Source organism: Pelobates fuscus, chromosome 3 (genome assembly GCF_036172605.1).
Source record: "Pelobates fuscus isolate aPelFus1 chromosome 3, aPelFus1.pri, whole genome shotgun sequence".
Classification (NCBI taxonomy): domain Eukaryota; kingdom Metazoa; phylum Chordata; class Amphibia; order Anura; family Pelobatidae; genus Pelobates; species Pelobates fuscus.
This window is the reverse complement of record NC_086319.1, coordinates 224,540,742-224,559,836: the sequence shown is the minus strand read 5'-3', so window position 1 is coordinate 224,559,836 and position 19,095 is coordinate 224,540,742. Positions and strand designations below refer to the sequence as shown.

Below are 19,095 nucleotides of genomic sequence, written 5' to 3'. Positions count from 1 at the left end.
CACTTGGACCAGAGACTCCAAGATTACACTCAATCTGAGGAGATGTGTATCTGTAGAGATAGCATGGACTCAGTGCCCACAAAGCAGGCCATCTGCTGAGTGGACAAGGACAGTCTGCCAATGCCCTGGCTGGGCATGTGAGGTATATCCTTGCAAAGTCTACCTTGAAAAGCAGCATATTGGTGCAAAGTTCAGGTGTCCCTCCAGCCCTTGGCCTCTGTGAGAGCCGCACCTTAATGCAATGAACTTGGAGTATCACTAAGTCCCAGAACTTCCCGTCCTGGAAAATGCAAAAGGCCTTAGGGTATCTCTGGAGTGTTTGTCGTCACATGTGTCTTGCGGCCTTTTGCTTGTGTGGCCGGTGCATTGAGGTCATAACACGAGCAACAAACGGCCCAGGTAGGCACAGGATGTTGGTGACTGTAGCTTTTAGTCAATTTGCCTAGGAACGTGGGCCTCCCTGGCACTTCCTTGCAGTGCCTCCATGCTCCCTCCAAAAATAATGCATCCGAATGGGCCAACCTCATGTGCTCTTCCAGCTCAGCCCAGAAGCCCTCAAAAACCTCCTATAGCTGAGTGTCACTGTAAGTCAGCCAGGATGGTGTGGTTTGGTGCCAAGCCCTAGGCTGCAGAAGCAAGTGCGTCCACCATGTAGTGGGACACTGTTCCCCAACAGCTATCTAATGGAAGAGCAATCCTCCCAGATACCAAGGACTTGAGTTGCTCCTCAGTCCAGCGTGGACGTTGATAACTCCCATCGATCCAGAGGTGGGGGAGTTTGAGACCTGAGTGACCCTCGAGTCATAGGTATGGCGGTAGATCGGCCTAGTCTCCCACCCAGAATCAGGGAGCAGGCCCCAGTAATCACTATCAGGCACTGGGAATTTAGGTCCAGGTTGCCCATGGTCACTTCTCATAAGCAAATATTTCAGCTTCAATATTGTGGAGTTGTCTGATTTTAGGCATAAAATCCCAGTTTTGTTGAGGATCTCCTACAGCCTGTGTCCTATTAATTGGGCAGCAAGACTCCACCCCCCTTGGAGTAACCTTCATGTTCCCTACAGAGATAAAGCATCCAAATGAGTCAACCTCATGTGCTCCTCTAGCTTAGCACAGAAGCCCTCAAAAACCTCCTAGTTGAGCCATGATGTGTCGCTGTAAGTCAGTCTGCCCCCTTGGAGTAAACCTTTAAGGCAGGGGTGCCCAAAATGTAGATGCCCAGATGTTTTAAAACTACAGCTTCCAGGATGCTTTGTCATTCTAAAGGCATGCAGAGCATCATAGGAGTTGTATTTCTACAACATCTGGGCATCTACCTTTTAGGCACCCCAGCTTTACGGTAATGAACTCCGATAACTCACTTCTATTGTACCAATGGTGCTGGAAAGAGGTTTAACCCCTTAAGGACACATGACATGTCTGACACGTCATGATTCCCTTTTATTCCAGAAGTTTGGTCCTTAAGGGGTTAAGCTCATTTTTCCCAATATCTGCTTAAGTTCTCTAAAAAAAGACATTGTCCTATACTGACTAAGTGCTTAGGTCTTCCACCTAGAGAAAAGATGCTGAAAACCGAGCGCTCCTAGCACCTTTAAATGGTGAGGGTTTTTGTTGTGACATTATTAAGAACTGTGACCTGTGGTTTGCTGACGTTTTGTCCTCTAGTCTTTCACAATCTATGGTTTCCTTAGTGGCTTTTAAAATGGACAGCATTGTTTTCCAACTTGTGAGATCTTGTAAATTCAAGTGACATTCAAAATATAGGTCACAATAGTAAAATTTAAAAATATTGCAACGTATGCTGTGTATTTATCTGCAAACGAAGTAAATTGAAATTAAAAATGAGTATTAAAGTCCCTGCTGTTGATGCAAATTAACAGGCAATCAGCAGAGCGCAACAAGAAAAATATAAAAAGGAATAAGCGCTATGTGTGGAATGACTAGTCACAATCGCTAAACACCAATAATGTGTTACTTCTACCAAAACCAACCAAAATAAAAACAAATACTGAAATGGTTAGGTGCAGCATCTCATGAAAAGGGATATATCTTCAATTCATGGAAATAACTCTCCAAATATAATTAAAAAAAATATAAAATACCACAAAGCAATGCATAGTGGAACTGTAATAATATAATGTGAAAATGTACTATATATATATATATATATATATATATATATATATATTGTATGTATATAATAAAAATGTAATAATAATACAATCACAAAGGGAGAGCCAGCCCTGGAATATTAGTAGCTGTGCCTTGTGGGTTCTCTAAGGCCAACCAGCAGCCAATCTGGCGGTATGGCTTTAACCCCTTAAGGACCAAACTTCTGGAATAAAAGGTAATCATGACATGTCGTGTGTCCTTAAGGGGTTAAAGGGAATTCTTTGAGGAAAAACTGAGCATGCAAAAAATACAGGTAACTATTCAGGTCAAATGCTATACACTGCATAACATGTCTCTTTAAGATCTATTCCTTATGTGTAAGCATACAAAAATAAATTAATTTACTGCGAAGTATAAGTAATTTTACTTTCTTCTCTGCAGCTTCCAAGACAGACACAACCAGCACAACGCATTGGATTCTTACCTCTAAATTATTTAATCATGATGCTATCTGATGTGGAAGACAGAAGTAAGGAACATTTTGTGTGTGTAACAAGTATCATTTATTTTTCTAAAGGTTACATTTAAAGTTCATAAAATGATTTCAGTTTTTTTTCTTCCTACATTTCAAGCCTTTTTGTATGATGTAAATGCCTAGCACTGAAACCGGAAGTGCAGTTTACAGTCCAGATGATAGAAATCACAAGTGCTACATTGCCGTAGTGAATTATTCTGCGGCTATTATATCATCCTACGTATTGGTGTACTAGATCAGTAACATGAATAACTTTAATGCAATGGAATGATTTCTACTGCTTAGGAAAAACATTCCCTTTCACGATAAAACGCAGGAATGTCATATAAGTGTGTGTGTGTATGTATTGCAATATAGATTTTTAAAGAGACACTATAGTCACCAGAACAACTGCAGCTTAATATAGTTGTTCTGGTGAGTATAATCATTGCTTTCAGGCATTTTCATGTAAACACTGCCTTTTCAGAGAAAAGGCAGTGTTTACATTGTCCCTAGGGACACCTCCAACTGGCCACTCCTCAGATGGCCACTGGAGGGGCAGCCTGGCTCAAGACTGCACAGTAAGCAGCCCTGCCATTCAGCGTCCCCACGCTCTGAGGAAAATTCAGCTTCTCCATGCAGAGATGCATTGATTCAATGCTTCTCTACGACGAGGTCCTGATAGGCCAAAACTGCATTTGGCCCCGCCCCCGTGCCGATTTTAGCCCTATGGGAAAGCATTGGATTAGCTGAAAATTGCCCATTTCTTTGTCACAAAGGGGGCGGAGCCATTGCCGGCAGACCTGCGCGGCACTGGAAATAAAGTGAATTTTCCACTTTTATAGGGGGACTAGGGTCAGGAATACATGTTTGTGTTCCTGACCCTGTAGTGATCCTTTGTTTTTGTTTTTTTATTATTTCTCCTCTAATGCACACAAAGTTAGTAAATATATAGCATAGTAGAAAAAATAAGAACTACTTTAAACAAGTTTGCATTAAACATTTTGTTTTATAACAGTACTTTGAGGCATACCTTGGCTTTTGGTTCTCCAGTTGCACATCCTTGCTTTAAATGTTGATGTTTACTGATCAGGGTAGTACACACATTATTATCTTGATACTATAATCTGACTTGTATGCCTTTCATAAATATCAGTATGTGCATTTATATAAAATCACAAAATGTGTTAAGAAGTAATAGTATACACAAACTTATTTTAGCTTCCATTTAAAGGTAAGCTTCATTACAATACAGTTTAATACGTTATGAGCTGGGTTTAAGTTTAGGCGAAACAATATCATGAGTATGATAAGATTTTTTTTTTGTTTGTTGGTAAATGTTTCTTTTAAATAAAATATAGTAAAATTGCTAAATGCACATGTTTTATATAACCTCTTTATTTTTATATTTGAAGCATTAAATAATCCCTTTGAAGAGGATAACATAGATGCAGCATATTTGGAGGAAATTGCCTTGAAACAAACTGCGGTTCTCCTGGGTTTACAAAAGAACTAGAAAATAAATATCTATTTTTTTATGTATATATATTTTTTTTTTTTTTTACACAATTTTTAAATTCCAATCAATTTTTCTTAAAATATTTAGTGCATGGAAAAGGGAACGCAGTTAAAATAATAACATTTCCATTGTGTATATTCCCCTGTAGCGATGTTACTGTTTGATATAGTAATCTTGCAGTAACATCTATGTCTGCTATGAGTGTTGTCATAGACAGGCACCATTTTTACATCAGACAATGTCTTAATGTGCATTAAGATACTAGCTGATTCTTAATGCATAAACTGTATGCTGGCAAAACCTTGGTTTTAATCTGAAACTTAAAACCATATTTGCACAGAAAGAAGTTATAGAAGTGAATTGGTATTCCTCATAGGAAGCACGTTATCTTGGAGTACATGTATCATGTATTGTGAAATGTTGCTGCTTGTACAAATGTTCGTGTTTCTCTTCCATGCATGTCTTTCACTCAGATGTGTAAAGCCAGAATTGACTGGAATTTCAATGAAATAATTGCCTGTATAGTATTTTTTTGTTTTAGTATGCACTGTATTGTATGTTGCTGATGTCAGAATTGTTATGTAACATCTATAAGTAGTTCAGGAAACATAACTATAATGCTCTTTTATGTCTTTTATGTACCACTGACATGTGCAAGCCAAGCTGTGTATTTCTTCTGTTGTCTTTTGTGATTGTGTTGCCAAATATCTTATTTAAAACCATGAAAATTTTCTGAACAAAGTGCTATAAATTAAATATTTTATAAACAAAATGACCTTGGTCTTACATTGTTACCCTTTGATCAGGGCTGTGATGGTCGCTGATCAATAAACAAGCTGCAATGATTCACATCTACTTGGGCTCTTCAACAGGCCAAGTCAGAAACTTAAAAGTAGAAATGTGTTTTTCTTTTTGTAGTAAGTTAGTTTCCCATTTAGAAGTTATGTAAGACTATTTAGACGTAATGCGTAAGACAAAGTATAACCTTTAGAAAAGTCTGAGCAGCCCTGGTCATTGTACAAATTCCATTTACAGAAAAGGTGGAGCTAAAGCTTCTGTGTGTTTTCTGATGCCTATGTAAACTCATTGTGCATGTTTGGGATGATCCCTGTGATATCCACCTGGTTTGTATTCTCATGAATGTTCGAGAATACAATAGTGACCTAACAAGTTCTGCTGCGAGGATTTCGGAGAGCCCTTAACGACCATACTTGGAATAGGATTGTGTTGCTCAGTGGAATAGAACATTAAACCTGTTCCTAATGTGCATCAATGTTACAAAATGTAGATTCATATTGTATAAACCCAATACATATTAAAAGCAGATCACAATTCACATTTACATTTGAATGCTTTGAATGTCATTTAGGTGATTTTAATAGGTTTTAAAATGAATGGTATTGAGAGATTGCAGTGCATTCTATTAAATTTCTATGGGCTTTATAAACGGTTTCCTGATGTGTCTCATGTTTGATCCAAGCTCACTGGGCTTAAAAGGTGCCAGCCCACCATACGGCCGTGGCAGCGGGAGAGCGTTTTCATCTTCAGGTATGTATGCATTTGGCCGCTGCTCAGCTGTAGTGTAGACACCGCTGGCCAACAGCTGTTGTTTTTCCTCTTCTTCAATCTGCAACAGGAATATTTTAAATATGAGAAAATGTCTCTGATTTTGTTGCCTGTCACAGTGTTGAACACTGTAGATACAAATTGCTGCTGTTTCTTTCTATTTTGGGTCTTGCCCACACAATGTTCATATTTTTCCCCTAAATATCCACATTACAATATCAGTATTTGGCATCTGACTCAGAAGAAAAAAAAAAAAAAAAAAAAGCTGAAGATTGGCAATGTGATTCGTAGGCTGACGTTCCGTGCAATAAAACCATGTAACCTGCTGATGAATTTAAAACATAATAGAGAATGTAAAACATAGTACACATAATGACCAATTAAAAAAGATCATTTAATATCACAGGTAAATGCTTGTATTGCTATATGCGATGTTTACAGGTACGTATTAAGAGAAAGGAACTCAAGCCTCTGGATCAAAGTTTTTAAGCCAATAGAAGCAGGTGTAGTAATAATCCATAAATATAGCCCTAGTCATGGTTCACACAGGTATGCATCAGGCTTCTCATAGAAAATAGGTGGTGTCTCCTTCAGTCAATATGATATCAAGCCTCTTGGCCTTTTCTAAACATGATGCTGATACTATCATGGAAAAGTGTCTCATAAAGAACCTGTAGTAGAAATTTAAATACTTACTTTAGCCTTGTATTCTTTGTCCATTTGTCGTCTATACTCATCACGCACTAACTTTTTCCAGTCTTGCTCTATTTCCTCACTGGGAACCAGTCCTTTCTCCATCCTGCTATAGCAGGTATCCACAAACTTCTCCTTGTCTCTCACTTCCTGTTGGAGCTTTATGCCATTTGCTTGCTGCATAGACAGCTCAGCAATGAGAGACATCATTTTGCGAGTTCTGTCTTTAATCTTCTTCTGCAGTTCATTCATCTACAAAAACATTATGTATATAAAGGTTACATATAAACTGTTTAAAGTAGTGTCTCATCAAGAGTTAGGAAAGCATGGCTGCTTAAAGGACCACTATAGGCACCCAGACCACTTCAGCTTAATGAAGTGGTCTGGGTGCCAGGTCCAGCTAGGATTAACCCTTTTTTCTATAAACATAGCAGTTTCAGAGAAACTGCTATGTTTACAAATGGGTTAATCCAGCCTCTAGGGGCTGTCTCATTGACAGCCTCTAGAGGGCTTCCGCGCTTCTCACTGTGATTTTCACAGTGAGAAGACATCAGCGTCCATAGGAAAGCATTGAGAATGCTTTCCTATTAACTGGCTGAATGCGCGCGCGGCTCCTGCCGCGCATGCGCATTCAGCCGAGGAGGAGGAGAGTAGGAGAGTCCCCTGCCCAGCGCTGGAGAAAGAGGTAAGTTTAACCCCTTCCACCCCCTAGACCCCAGCAGGAGGGGGACCCTGGGGGTGGAGGGCTCCCTCAGGGCACTATAGTGCCAGGGAAAAAAAGGGTTTTCCTGGCACTTTAGTGGTCCTTTAAGCTAGGTAAAAGATAGGTATGTTTTTTTTTGTTTATTTTTTTGGGACTCTACTATAAAAATTTCAAACAGATTAAGAAAGGAAAAATAAAAACTTAGATAAAGTTTTCAATGTATTCAAGCCAATGTAGTTATGGTTCAAGGAGTGCCCTGGCACCTCCAAGAGTAATTGTCAAGCCATGAAAGAACAGTTCTGACAATTTCCTAGGTCCCAGTGATACTAGTGGATGCACTGCATACAAGAAGAATCTTATATCCTCTGAGGATTCTCAAACAATGGTTGTAGCCATTTATTGGGCTGTACTTTGCCACATCCAGCTTCTACTACTGAAGAAGTTGGGTGTCTTGATTGAGCAAAGGTGTCCTGGGGAACCAGGTAAATCGTCAAGCCGTTCTTAAACCCTTTAACAAATTACTCTGGGAGGCTCTCCAGGCAACATACAGAAGGATGTAGTGTTGATTGTGATTGGGGAGCTTCTTTAATAATGAATTATGGTCCCAGGCAGTCCACATCCCATCCCCTCTGTGCTGCTTCCTTGTGAGTAGCAAAATGTTACAACAAAGTGATATAAAATGATATACTGAATTAAAACAAAAGTACAACAAAGAAAATGCAAGAAATAATACTACAAATATTTTAATGAATACACCAGCTAGGTAGGTTGCATGATACAAAACCAATATAAAAAGAAAACTAATATTTAAAGCATTTTCCAAGTATCCTGGAAATATTTTTAGAAGTCTCTTTTGTATTCTTCTTGTGAAAATAAAGGTTTGCAGAGGAAAACTAACCGTTTTAGCAAGTGTTAGGGTGTCCGCTTTACTATTCTCAGCCTTAATACGAACTTGCTCTGAAAGTCGAGAAACATGTTCGTAAAGAAAGTCTTTCTCCAGCAGCTGTTCCTCCTTCTCTGCCAAGCGCCATTCGAGCTGTATTAAGAATTAAACGCATATGAAATCAACTATTACTAATCAAGTTAGTTTATAGCTACGTATCATTGCAGATATGTAATATGTTTACAAAGCTAAATAACCTAACTTCACTTTTAACACAATGGCACAATTGGGGGCGGGGAACACACAGGGCATTAAGAACTAGAATTGCTTTTACATCCAGGCACACAGCACCATCTCTATCTCACTTTAACCCCTTAAAGGACACAACTTTGGGAATAAAAGGGAATCATGACTGAATATTTCCGTCATGTGTCCTTAAGGGGTTAAAATAACAAGTATCTTAATGATGCTGAGCAGAGATATACCATCATATGTCATGATGTCTCCAGGGATCATGCTGTAGACTTCAACAAGGGAGGGGAGATTTTCCTATGCTCTGTTGTGAGGCTTGGAATTGGGGATATGTATGCATGCCTCCCAACTGTCCCAAATTTGGAGGGATGGGTCTGTCCTGCCTTAGTCCCCTGGTGTTTACAAAGTACATGTGAGAAGTGACACAAAAAATGCCATATTATGATTTTGGATGCAGCATTCCCTGTTCTTGAATGTCCAGTGATTCCAAAAATAGAAAAAAAAATAGACCACTTCAGTTTTAGATGCGTTAGTTGACAAAGATCACTAATGGGTTAGATTGTTGCTGGGTTCATCTATTTTCAGTCAATCAAATAATAATGATGATAATAACAAATACCAATCTAATTTACCCAATGTTGAAACTTCTATCATGGAATTTGCTGGATTTTTAATCTGTTATCAGCACGTTTATTTAAACATAAGGCTTTTAAATCACTTTGTGTTGAACTTAATGGGATTCACATTATACATTGCTGTGGAGCTCTGTGATACACTCAGACACACCAACAATATGCAGCTCCTAGAAAAGATGGACATTGGGATAAAAAAGAGGAGCACAGGGATTTGGGCCCAAAATAGGGTGCTGATCTCACCTCCTCTGTCCTTTTCAGAAGTTCTTGCAGGGTAGGTTCCTTGCCTTCTAAAAGGTTTATTCTGTTTTCTTTATTTGGATCTTCTGCTTTTGTTTCTAGTTCCTGTGTTCGGTCATTACACTGAGAAAGCTGATTAGCATTAAGAAAATAATCAGTGTCTGTATAATGCTTCTTAAAATAGTTCTGGTGCATTCATTACATTTACGAAGCAGACAGTACAATTTTCAAATGATAATTCACATTTGAAACCTTTTCAGAAACGTGTTAATTAAAAAGGTTTGGTTCTGGGGAGTTATGCTGACTGGACTTTAATTCATTAACTGAAAGAGGGTAGTGGAATCACACTTACAGGACACAATGGCACATTTTTCAGGTAGTGGATGGGCCGAATGGTTCTTATCTGCCGTCACATTCTATGTTTATATGTTTCAATAATATATACATAAAGCTATATACCCTCCAGACAGCTCAGCATTAGCTCCAATGCAGGAATCGAGTTCAATGAGACATAGCTGCATGCTCTATGGAAGCCATCCTTGATCCCCAAGTTGCCATATGGATTCCCAACAGATGCAAAACATAGGGTTGGATTTACCAGTTGGCAGAGTGCGTTGCTGCCTTTGGATGCCTGTCTACTAGTGGTGATTACCCTGGCTAAAATGTGCATTTAATGCCCTCTCAGATTTGATATACCGATTCATTTTGCTAGGTGGTAATTTTATTTGGTTTTCATTTACTAATGGAGCAATTAGAGAATTACTCATTGGCTTTTTTTAATTTTATATATACATATTCTAAACAAGGCAGGGTTTTCCATAAGGCAGATGCCTGACAGCAAAGACCCAAATTGATGCTTCTGGTTTGTGAGAAGGTTGCCTGTCCCTGATGGCCTTTCTCATGCATACATACACTATATGCCTCTGTGTATACAACATTTTTTAAATCATATTTAAGTAATGAAGGTTGAGGGTTGGAGGGTTCTTGTGAATTCTCTACAGATGCTTGTAATATGGTCCAGACTATAAATCATGGTGCCAACAACAGATAAGTAGGGGTGCATGACATTTCTATGCCACAGACACTTGAGCTGTACTTTCAAGACCGCACAGGGTGTTTATGGTACACATGGTCAGTATGTAACCATTAGCACAGGTATAACTGCTAGTCGCCAAGCAACTCCCTTTAAGGTTTAGAAAGCTTTCATGGGGTAACACTATATCGTTAATGTTCTCATTTTAATTCTGGAAAAGGAGAACACTGTTAAACGCCTAATCCACCCAGACCTCCACAAATGATGTGAGAAAGTTTTCACTCTTCATCTATCTGCTTTTAGTTTTTAGATTCAACTTTGGGATTGCCCATGTCCAGAAACATACCATAGACTTTCATCACATATGTTTAATTTATATGCAGTGTGTGTGTGTGTATATATATATAAAATTCCTATCTGATATCTCAGCATAGTTAGTTTATTGCTTTTATCTTCTTTAAATATGTGTCTTTGCTTTGGTTGGTGAAACCGTAAAAACAGCTACAGCAGACGTAAAGGGAAACTCTGGTCTACCAAAGCTTGTTAAATGCTATTAGGGGTTAACAGCATTTTAATGCAGGCTCATTTTCTACAAGTGCTGAGTACATAGGTTATGTTATAAAATAAATCCCCTTATTAACATCTCCCGATTCTATGAGAAGCATTGCTGGCAGATAATGTGCAAGGAATTAAGTTTCTTACCGTCTTTCGCCCCATTTGTGTTTATCCCCTCTTTTGAATGTATTACCCCATTTAGTGTGTCTTACACCCCTTGTGTATCTCTTTTTTTTTTGTAAATCTTTTTATTGAGATATTTTCATGTGGAGAAAGGCATTCAACTGGTAAACAGTAAGAAACTCGCAGGTTTCTGTTCTCTGTAAGTAAAGTTAAGACAGTGAAACAAGTAGAATTCTGCATACTTTTCAATAGAGACCCGCGGGTCTTCGGGCATGGTAAGGTTAGCTATCCAGCATAATGTTTACAGCGTGGGTATTATATAGTGCGAGACGGTAGCCTTATACCGAATAACATGTATGTATCAAATTAAAAGTTTCGATCAACAGGATTATATGCAGTAGACAAACATTGGTGGCATACGGGGTAAACCGTTCCCAACATAGAAACATAAGAGTCACCAAGCACTGTATTCCACGGGCAGTTGGGTATGGTGTCAAGGCAGGTATAAGAAAGGTGAGTTCAGACTCCCGCCGGGTTCTAAGTTATGGGTCAGTCATGTTCTCGCTAGGTAAACCTAACATGTTGCGTTGGCGGGTGTTGTTGCGTAGCGTCACTGTAAGGTAAGAGTCCGGTCGTATAGGGATACAATATTGAGGTAAGGGTCGCCCTCATGTAAGGTCGACGCGGGTTGGTTTCCATAGTTTGGCTACGAATTTCCGCGGGAGGACGTCCTACAGTCCTTGTCACTAGTGTACTAATCTACGGTCGTTGCTTCTCTTGGCAAAGCCCGTGGTGCGCGAATATCCCAGGATGTGAATAACATAGGTTTGTTTAGTACAACGTAATTGTCAGGCATGAGCTGTGGATCCATGTCATTCAGTGTGTTTCAGCGTTAGCGTGAAGTGAGTTTGGAGTGGGTCTACGTGATACAGGACTATTAGCTACGGACGTGTGCGGTCCCAGATATTTACTCGTGTGGTAACAGTGTGTGCGTCTGGGCGCGTCTCGCGCGCCCCAGAAACCTAGGCAGGTGAGCGGGTCCGTGTGGGTCAGGAGCCCTTATTGTGTCAAAGTGAGGCAGATTTGCGTGCGTCAGTAACACTTCACGATGATCTCGGCCCCCCTCCCCCAGGTCCTGGGGCCCTTGAACCCAGCAATCATAGAGGTGGGAAAGGGGACAGGAGGAAGTAGGTGTAGTAGGAAGGGATAGAGGGTGAGGTGCTCTGCGTCAAGCAGAGTCCACGCCAGCCGCCCCCCGGTCCGCGGACCCAATGGAATCAGTTGTCTGTCTATACTGGGTAATGTATGTGAACCACGGGAGCCACAATTCCATATGTTTCGTTGCACGGCCAGTCAGGGAGGCGTGAATGTCTTCCGCTCCATGTATGTCCTCTACTCTGCGGATCCATTCTTTTTTTGTCGGCGTGTCGCTCTTTTTCCAGTGTGCTGGTATACTGGCTTTGGCTGCGTTAAGCAAGTGGCGTAATATAGATCTTTTATAGGTCCGGATGGATTGCGTTGAGATGTGTAGGAGGGCCAGTTCTGCGTTCCATTCCGGGATATCTCCCAAAATGTCAATTATGGCACCTTTAATCATCGCCCAGTATGGGACGATATCCCTACATTCCCACCAAATGTGTATCAGCGTGCCGCGTTCTGCTTGGCATCTCCAGCACAATGGGGTGATCGATGGAAAGATCCGGTGCAGCAAGGTAGGGGTTCTATACCACAATGAGAGCAATTTGTAGTTGACCTCCTGGTAGTATGAACTCATAGAGCTTTTCTGTTGCCATAGCAATGCCGTTTCCCATTGTGCAGGTGTAAATACCTTTCCAAGTTGTTCTTCCCATTGACGGCGAAAGGTGGATGCCTGAGTTTTGTCCCCGATAAGTAAGTGTTGATATAAAGCCGAAATTGTGTGGCTAAGTGGGGCGCCCTGGTTGCAGAGGTCTTCAAACCAGGTAAGGTCCCGATGTAAGCGATCTTTATGTGGTATCGAGTTGTAATAATGTTGCATTTGTAGATATCTGAAGACCGTGAGGGGAGTCCTGGGATTTGTTCCCAATAGCGTGGTAAGGTCTATCATTCCGCCCCCTTCGAGAATTTGGTAGATGGGAATGTATTTCCTAGTGCTCGCAATGGGCCATGCGTCCGATGGTAGTCCGCCCCCCAAAGACGTGTTACGCGTCAGCGGGATCATGGGGCTGGGAGTAGGCGAGATGTGGCCCATGTTCCTCAGCGACCGCCATCCGAGCAGCGTTTGTTGTATCGGGCCTCCGTTGTCTTCGTTGGATATCCGTCCCCGTGCAGTCCCCCATATCTCCATTTCGAGCGATGGTCCGAGTAGGCCTTTATCCAGCGCTACCCATTGTTTCGACGAGGGGTCAAGGTGCCAGTCCAGTATCCGCTGTAATATCGTGGCCTGGTGATACTTCTTGAAGTCTGGGAGTGCCAGTCCCCCGTGGTTCCGCGGCCGGCAAAGTATGTCGTGACGGATTCTGGAACGGCCACCGCGCCACACAAACTTAATTATCGCCGTTTTCAGTGAGGAGAAGAAGGTGCTCGGTATGGCCAGAGGAATTGTTTGCATGAGGTAGAGAACTCTCGGTAAGATATTCATTTTTAGTACAGCTACTCTGCCGTGCCATGTTACGTGCGGGTATGACCATCTATTCAGATCGGCCGCTATTGACTTCAAGAGGGGAACAAAGTTGATTTGATAAGTATCGTCTGGGGCTGTGGCCACCCAGACCCCCAGGTACTTCATTTTGCCGTAGCACCACCGAAATGGGAACTGCGAGTCAAGAGACGTGTAGTCTTCCGTAGGGATCGTGATATTCAAGACCTCACATTTGGAGAGATTAAGTCTGAAGCCCGAGATCTTACCAAATCTGTCGAATTCCGCGAGTAGGCTAGGTAGCGTTGTCCTCGGGTTCCTAACGAAGAACATGAGGTCATCCGCGTAAGCGGCTACTTTATGGTGTGTGTCTTGCCATTCATATCCATGTATGTTCGGGTTTAAGCGAATCGCCTGGAGAAGCGGTTCCAGTGTCATTGCGAACAGAAGTGGCGAGAGAGGGCAGCCCTGCCGGGTGCCATTACCAATCCCGAAGGCAGCAGTCGTAGACCCGTTGACTCTTACGGTTGCATGCGGTTTACTATAGAGGGCTGATATCCACGTGAGGAACCTCTGCCCGCATCCCATCTGTTGTAAAGTGGCCATCATGTACGTCCAGTCGACCCTATCAAATGCCTTTTCGGCGTCAGTCGATAAGAGGAGTAGTTGGGCCTTCGACCTCCTGGCGTGTTGTTGGATGGAGAATAGCCTCAGTGTGCTATCCCTAGCCTCTCGTCCCGGGATGAAGCCTGTTTGGTCTACGTGAATCAGGTCCGGTAGGAGGTGGTTGAGTCTGCTTGCTATGACCTTCGTAAACAATTTGGCATCGGTGTTTAGCAAGGAGATGGGACGGTAGCTTCCGCAGAGCAGAGGGTCCTTCCCTGGCTTGAGCAAAACTGTGATGGTCGCCGCTAAGGATTCCGCGCCCAAGTTCCCTCCTTCACCCACCGCATTAATCGCTTTAGTCAGCCATGGCAGCAGGAGGTTGGAGAAGTTCTTATAATAGCCTGTCGAGAAGCCGTCCGGGCCCGGGGCTTTGCCTGATTTGGATATTTTGAGGGCCGCCGTCAGCTCTTCCAAGCTAATCGGTGCATCAAGCACGGATGCTGAGTCCTGGTCAATCTTGTTGGTGACTGTGTTGAGTAAATAGTCCGATATATGCGTGCATCGGCTTTCGTCTCGTGTCGTCCGCAGGTTGTAAAGGTTTTGGTAGAAAATACGGAACTCATCAGCTATCTTCTGCGGAAAGGGGGTCACCTCGCCGGAGGCTAGTCTTAGTTTCCGTATTTGCCTGCGGGGCATGGGGCCCTTTAGCAGCCTGGCCAGGTATTTCCCCCCCTTATTAGCGTGGGCGTAGTAAAACCCTTTTGTACGCTGTAAGGTGCGAAGATGTTTTCGTGTGATGAGGTCTCTAAGTTTTCTCCTGAGTTCCATCAGTTCCCCATAGACTTCGTTCAGCTGTGACCGTTTGTGTCGACTTTCCAGTGAAGTTATTTTCCGGTATAAGTCGGTCATCTCGGCCATGGTTGCTTTTCGCTTTTGTGACGCGATGCGGATAAAAGAGCCGCGGATGACACTTTTGTGGGCTTCCCACACAGATATCGGTGACGTTTCAGGTACATCGTTTTCGCGAAAGTAAAGTTCCAACTCCTGGTTTATTTGATCTGTAGTGGCGGGATCCAGTAGTAGAGCCTCATTGAGTCTCCAGGTCCAGGACGATGGGCGGAACAGGGGAGACTCCAATTCCATCCAGACCGAGCTGTGATCCGACCATGTGGCAGGGTCTATGTCTGACCTAAGTAGACGGGAGAGACCTTCTTGTGTTATAAAGAGATAGTCGATGCGCGAGTAGCGATTGTGAAGGGCGGAATAGTAGGTATAATCCTTCACCGAAGGGTTAAGCGTCCTCCAGTGATCTGCGTATAGATCGGATACTGCTCTGTGGGATGCAGCTGTGTCCCGAGGAGGAATCCAGCACTGGGTCTAGGGGGACATTGAAGTCTCCCCCCACAATTAGGATGCCGTCTGTGAAGTCCTCCAGAATGTGTAAAGTATTCCGGAGAAAAGGAGCTTGGCGTCGGTTGGGAGCGTAGATGTTGGCCAGTGTGTATATCTTATCTGCTATGATTCCTTTTAAAAAGAGGTATCGACCTTGGGAGTCTTGGGTACGTTCGAGTTCCTTAAATTCGAGCTCAGCGGCTAGTATAATGGCCGTTCCAGCTTTGTGGGCCGTCGAATGGTTAGAGAAAAAATTATTCGGATAGTGTCTATTTTTTAGCTGGGGCACTGCGCCCTCCTTAAAGTGGGTTTCCTGAATCATGGCCACTGTTACGTGTTTTTTCTTCAGTTCCCTCAGGAGGTGAGTCCTGCGTTCAGGTATGTTGAGGCCCCTACAATTCTGCGTGAGTACCCTCAGGGGTGTATTTTGGTAAGCCATACCTGTAGCGTGGTATCGGTGCTACCCTAATTCACTAGTGGACCTAGAGAGCCCGCGATCCCAGGGGTCAGCCGACAGAGCAGCCAAGCTCGACACAGATCACCGTAGGAAGGGGAGAGGAGGTAGAGAGGGGAAGAGATAAGTAAAAGGAGTGAGAGGTAGGTAGCAAAGGCTCTAGGGTCCAAGGTCAGGGTCCAGGTGCCCGGGGAACGGGACCTGTCAGCGTCCCTCTAGTGTGACAAAAAGTGGAAACTTGTGTCTCGGGTGGTCACTCCGGGATTGTAGGTATCTCGAGTGTAACCCCGTATATAGTGATATTAATGGTAGGACTCGTGCTGCAACCAGCGCTAGTGGTGCCTCGCCCTGGTTCCAGCCCTGAAGGCGAGAGCAACCACAGCCCAGTTGCCCAACTCGTAGCACGAGTGTGTGATGTGGGAAACGCGCGTCAGGCTCTGCCCAAGAGAATTTATATACCTAACAGTGGGCTCGTCCGCCCCACCAGACCCCCTAGAGCTAGTTTCAAGCCAGACAGATCGGTCTGTGTGTGAGGGGTCATAGTTTCTCAGGAGCGTCGGGAATGGTATAAATGGATTGTATATTGGCTATCGTCTACGTCTCAGACCCCCAGTGTCCCCCTCGAATCCCCCGGACGGGGGGGTACTTTCCCATTCGTCATCCTAACGTCGTCCCGGTCTCTGTGTTTAGTCATGTGTCTTCGTACTAGTGGGACGGGGTTCAGGGCATCACTTACGGGCAGCGATGGCTCTACCAGTCCACCCACCCGGAGGGAAAAGTCTGTTCTGTCTCATGGGAGTGCCAGTCGGTGACACAGATTCAGTGCTTGGACCATGAAATATGCATTAACAAGAGGATTGCAACAGCTTAAAAAAAAAAAAAAAAAAAAAAAAAAAAGGGGGGGGGGGGGGGGTTTGGAGGGCTCCCCCGGTCTAGACATCGTTATTACCTCCCTATAGGCGTGTCTTTGAGATCCCTCTCAGTCAACGACAGGGGGCATAGGCGGGGTGGTGGAGGGGGGGGTACCCTAAGACTATGTCTCCAGTCAGTGTCATACCCAGCGCATCCCAGTTATGCACCAATCAAGAGGTAGAGACATAACCGCAATTACATTTTAACCCCACATATGTGTCCCCTGCCCCGCTCCCCCCACATATAGGTACATGCTGATTCATGCGCAATTAGGTGACATGAGGTATAATAATAGGCGTATCTTTGAGGTCCCTCCCGGTCAGCGACAGGGGGCGTAGGCAGGGTGGGGGAGGGGGGGGGGTAGTGGGTGGTAGCGGGGTACCATAAAACTACGTCCCAGTCAGTGTCATACCCAGCGCATCCCAGTTGTGTACCAATCAAAAGGTAAAGACATAACAACAATTGCATTTTAAACCCAGATATGTGTCCCCCGCCCCGCTCCCCCCATATATAGGTACATGCTGAGTCATGCGTAATTAGGTGATATGAGTTAAAATATAGTAGGCGTGTCTTTGAGTTCCCTCCCGGTCAGCGATAGGGGGCGTAGGCAGGGTGGGGGAGGGGGTGGTGGGTGGTAGCGGGGTACCATTAAACTGCGTCTCCAGTCAGCGTCATACCCAGCGCATCCCAGTTATGCACCAATCAAGAGGTAGAGACATAACAACAATTGCATTGTAAACCCACATATGTGTCCCCCGCCCCGCTCCCCCCACGTATAGGTACATGCTGCATCTTGCGTAATTAGGTGATATGAGACAAAATATAATAACAATAAAGGAATAATAATAATATTAATAATTAGAATGAAATAAAGTAGGCTAAAATAAGTATTCTCCCCTCTCCTTCCCTTTGCCCTTTCGCTTCTCCCTCCTTATAATGTATACATATAAGGTCACATCGACTTGACCGTGCGGAAGCCAGGAATCTTGGTGTGCAGTTCAGGGCACGAGTCAATGAGGTGGATGTCTGCGCCCTCGCCCAAGGGATCCCCCCCAAGAGAAAAAAAACAAACAAAAAAAAACATGCATGCCCAGGTCCCTGAAGAGAAGCTTCCCCCCAGGTAAGAAGGGTGGCAGGGCAGCCGCAGAGAGAGTCACCCGATGAGGCCCGCAGGGCCATGCCCCGAGTCCACAGACCCCCCCGTTCCCCGCCCAAATGCGGCTCACCATACCTGTAAGCGTGCGCCGTCCCGTCAAGGCCCAAACGAACTGTGGGGGCAGATGGCATCAGCTTCAGGTGAGGTCCGGGGGGCAGGTCGGTGGGACGATGTTCATTCCTCAGGGGACGCCGGGTTCCTACGCCGTATTGCAGGCCGAGCGGAGGGGGAGCGGGCTTCTCTCCGCCGGGATGTTCTCTGCGGTCTCGACATAGGGGTCGTTGGTCCCAGGATCCAGTTGGGAACGATGGGAGTTGGAAGGCCCAGGTCTTCCATGAACCTCGGGACATCTTCAGGCCAGCGGATAGATATCCAGTGGTTGTGGTGTCTGGTCAGCAAAGCGAAGGGGAACCCCCATTTGTAGGGTATGTTGTTTTCTCTTAGTGCAGCTGTCACCGGGCGGAGGGCCCGCCGGGCCTCTAGCGTGAGTGGGGACAAGTCGTTGTATAGAGCAACCTGCGCCCCTCTATAGGGCCACGTCGGTCTATCCCTGGCCTTCTTCATAATGTTATCTTTAATGGGGAAGGAATGTAGGCAGCATATGAGATCCCTCGGACCCTCTTCCAGGGATCTGGGTCTCGCAATTCTGTGTGCCCTTTCGAACTCTATATGCTCCGGCGATGTTGGTTGCAGGATAGTGTGGAAAAGCTCAGTGAGTATGTCAACCACATTCTCGTCCGTGCCCTCAGCCTCAGGCACCCCCCGGATGCGGATATTACACCTCCGTCCTCTGTTGTCCAGGTCCTCGAGGTGCCTCCTCGCTGATAGGAGCATAGAGCCTTGGCGGGCAATTGCCGTGTCGGCAGACGTCTGGCGTGCCGTGAGGGCCTCAATTGCCTCCTCCGATCGTGTGATACGGCCAGCATGGGACGTGACTTCTGAGCGGATCCCCGCTATTTCAGCCCTGAGGGTGTCTTGGATGGCGGAGGTAAGTGACTTTAGGTCTTCCTTTGTGGCCATAGATGCGGTCAGACTCTCCAGCCTATCCTCAATCCTCTCAAGGGCGGTGCCGCCCGACCCCGGCGGGGTGGTCGGCGCCATTTTGGGGCTTCCCGTTTCTCCGCTGGCCCCCG

The 19,095-nt window shown here is 44.4% G+C and overlaps 2 protein-coding genes across 2 annotated transcripts in view; one reads left to right on the top strand and one right to left on the bottom strand.

Moving 5' to 3' along the window:
- GSAP (gamma-secretase activating protein) overlaps positions 1–5,047 on the top strand; it is a 130,321-nt gene extending 125,274 nt beyond the window's left edge. The window contains exons 31-32 of the mRNA XM_063448150.1: positions 2,554–2,641; positions 4,042–5,047. Coding sequence (XP_063304220.1) covers positions 2,554–2,641; positions 4,042–4,142 — 189 coding nt within the window. The 3' untranslated portion in view covers positions 4,143–5,047. The remainder of the gene's footprint in view (positions 1–2,553; positions 2,642–4,041) is intronic.
- Positions 5,048–5,509: 462 nt separating this feature from the next.
- Positions 5,510–19,095, bottom strand: part of CCDC146 (coiled-coil domain containing 146) — a 135,667-nt gene continuing 122,081 nt past the window's right edge. Inside the window, exons 16-19 of the mRNA XM_063448149.1 lie at positions 9,118–9,246; positions 8,006–8,143; positions 6,408–6,656; positions 5,510–5,772 (exon numbers count right to left, since the gene is read on the bottom strand). Coding sequence (XP_063304219.1) covers positions 5,569–5,772; positions 6,408–6,656; positions 8,006–8,143; positions 9,118–9,246 — 720 coding nt within the window. The 3' untranslated portion in view covers positions 5,510–5,568. The remainder of the gene's footprint in view (positions 5,773–6,407; positions 6,657–8,005; positions 8,144–9,117; positions 9,247–19,095) is intronic.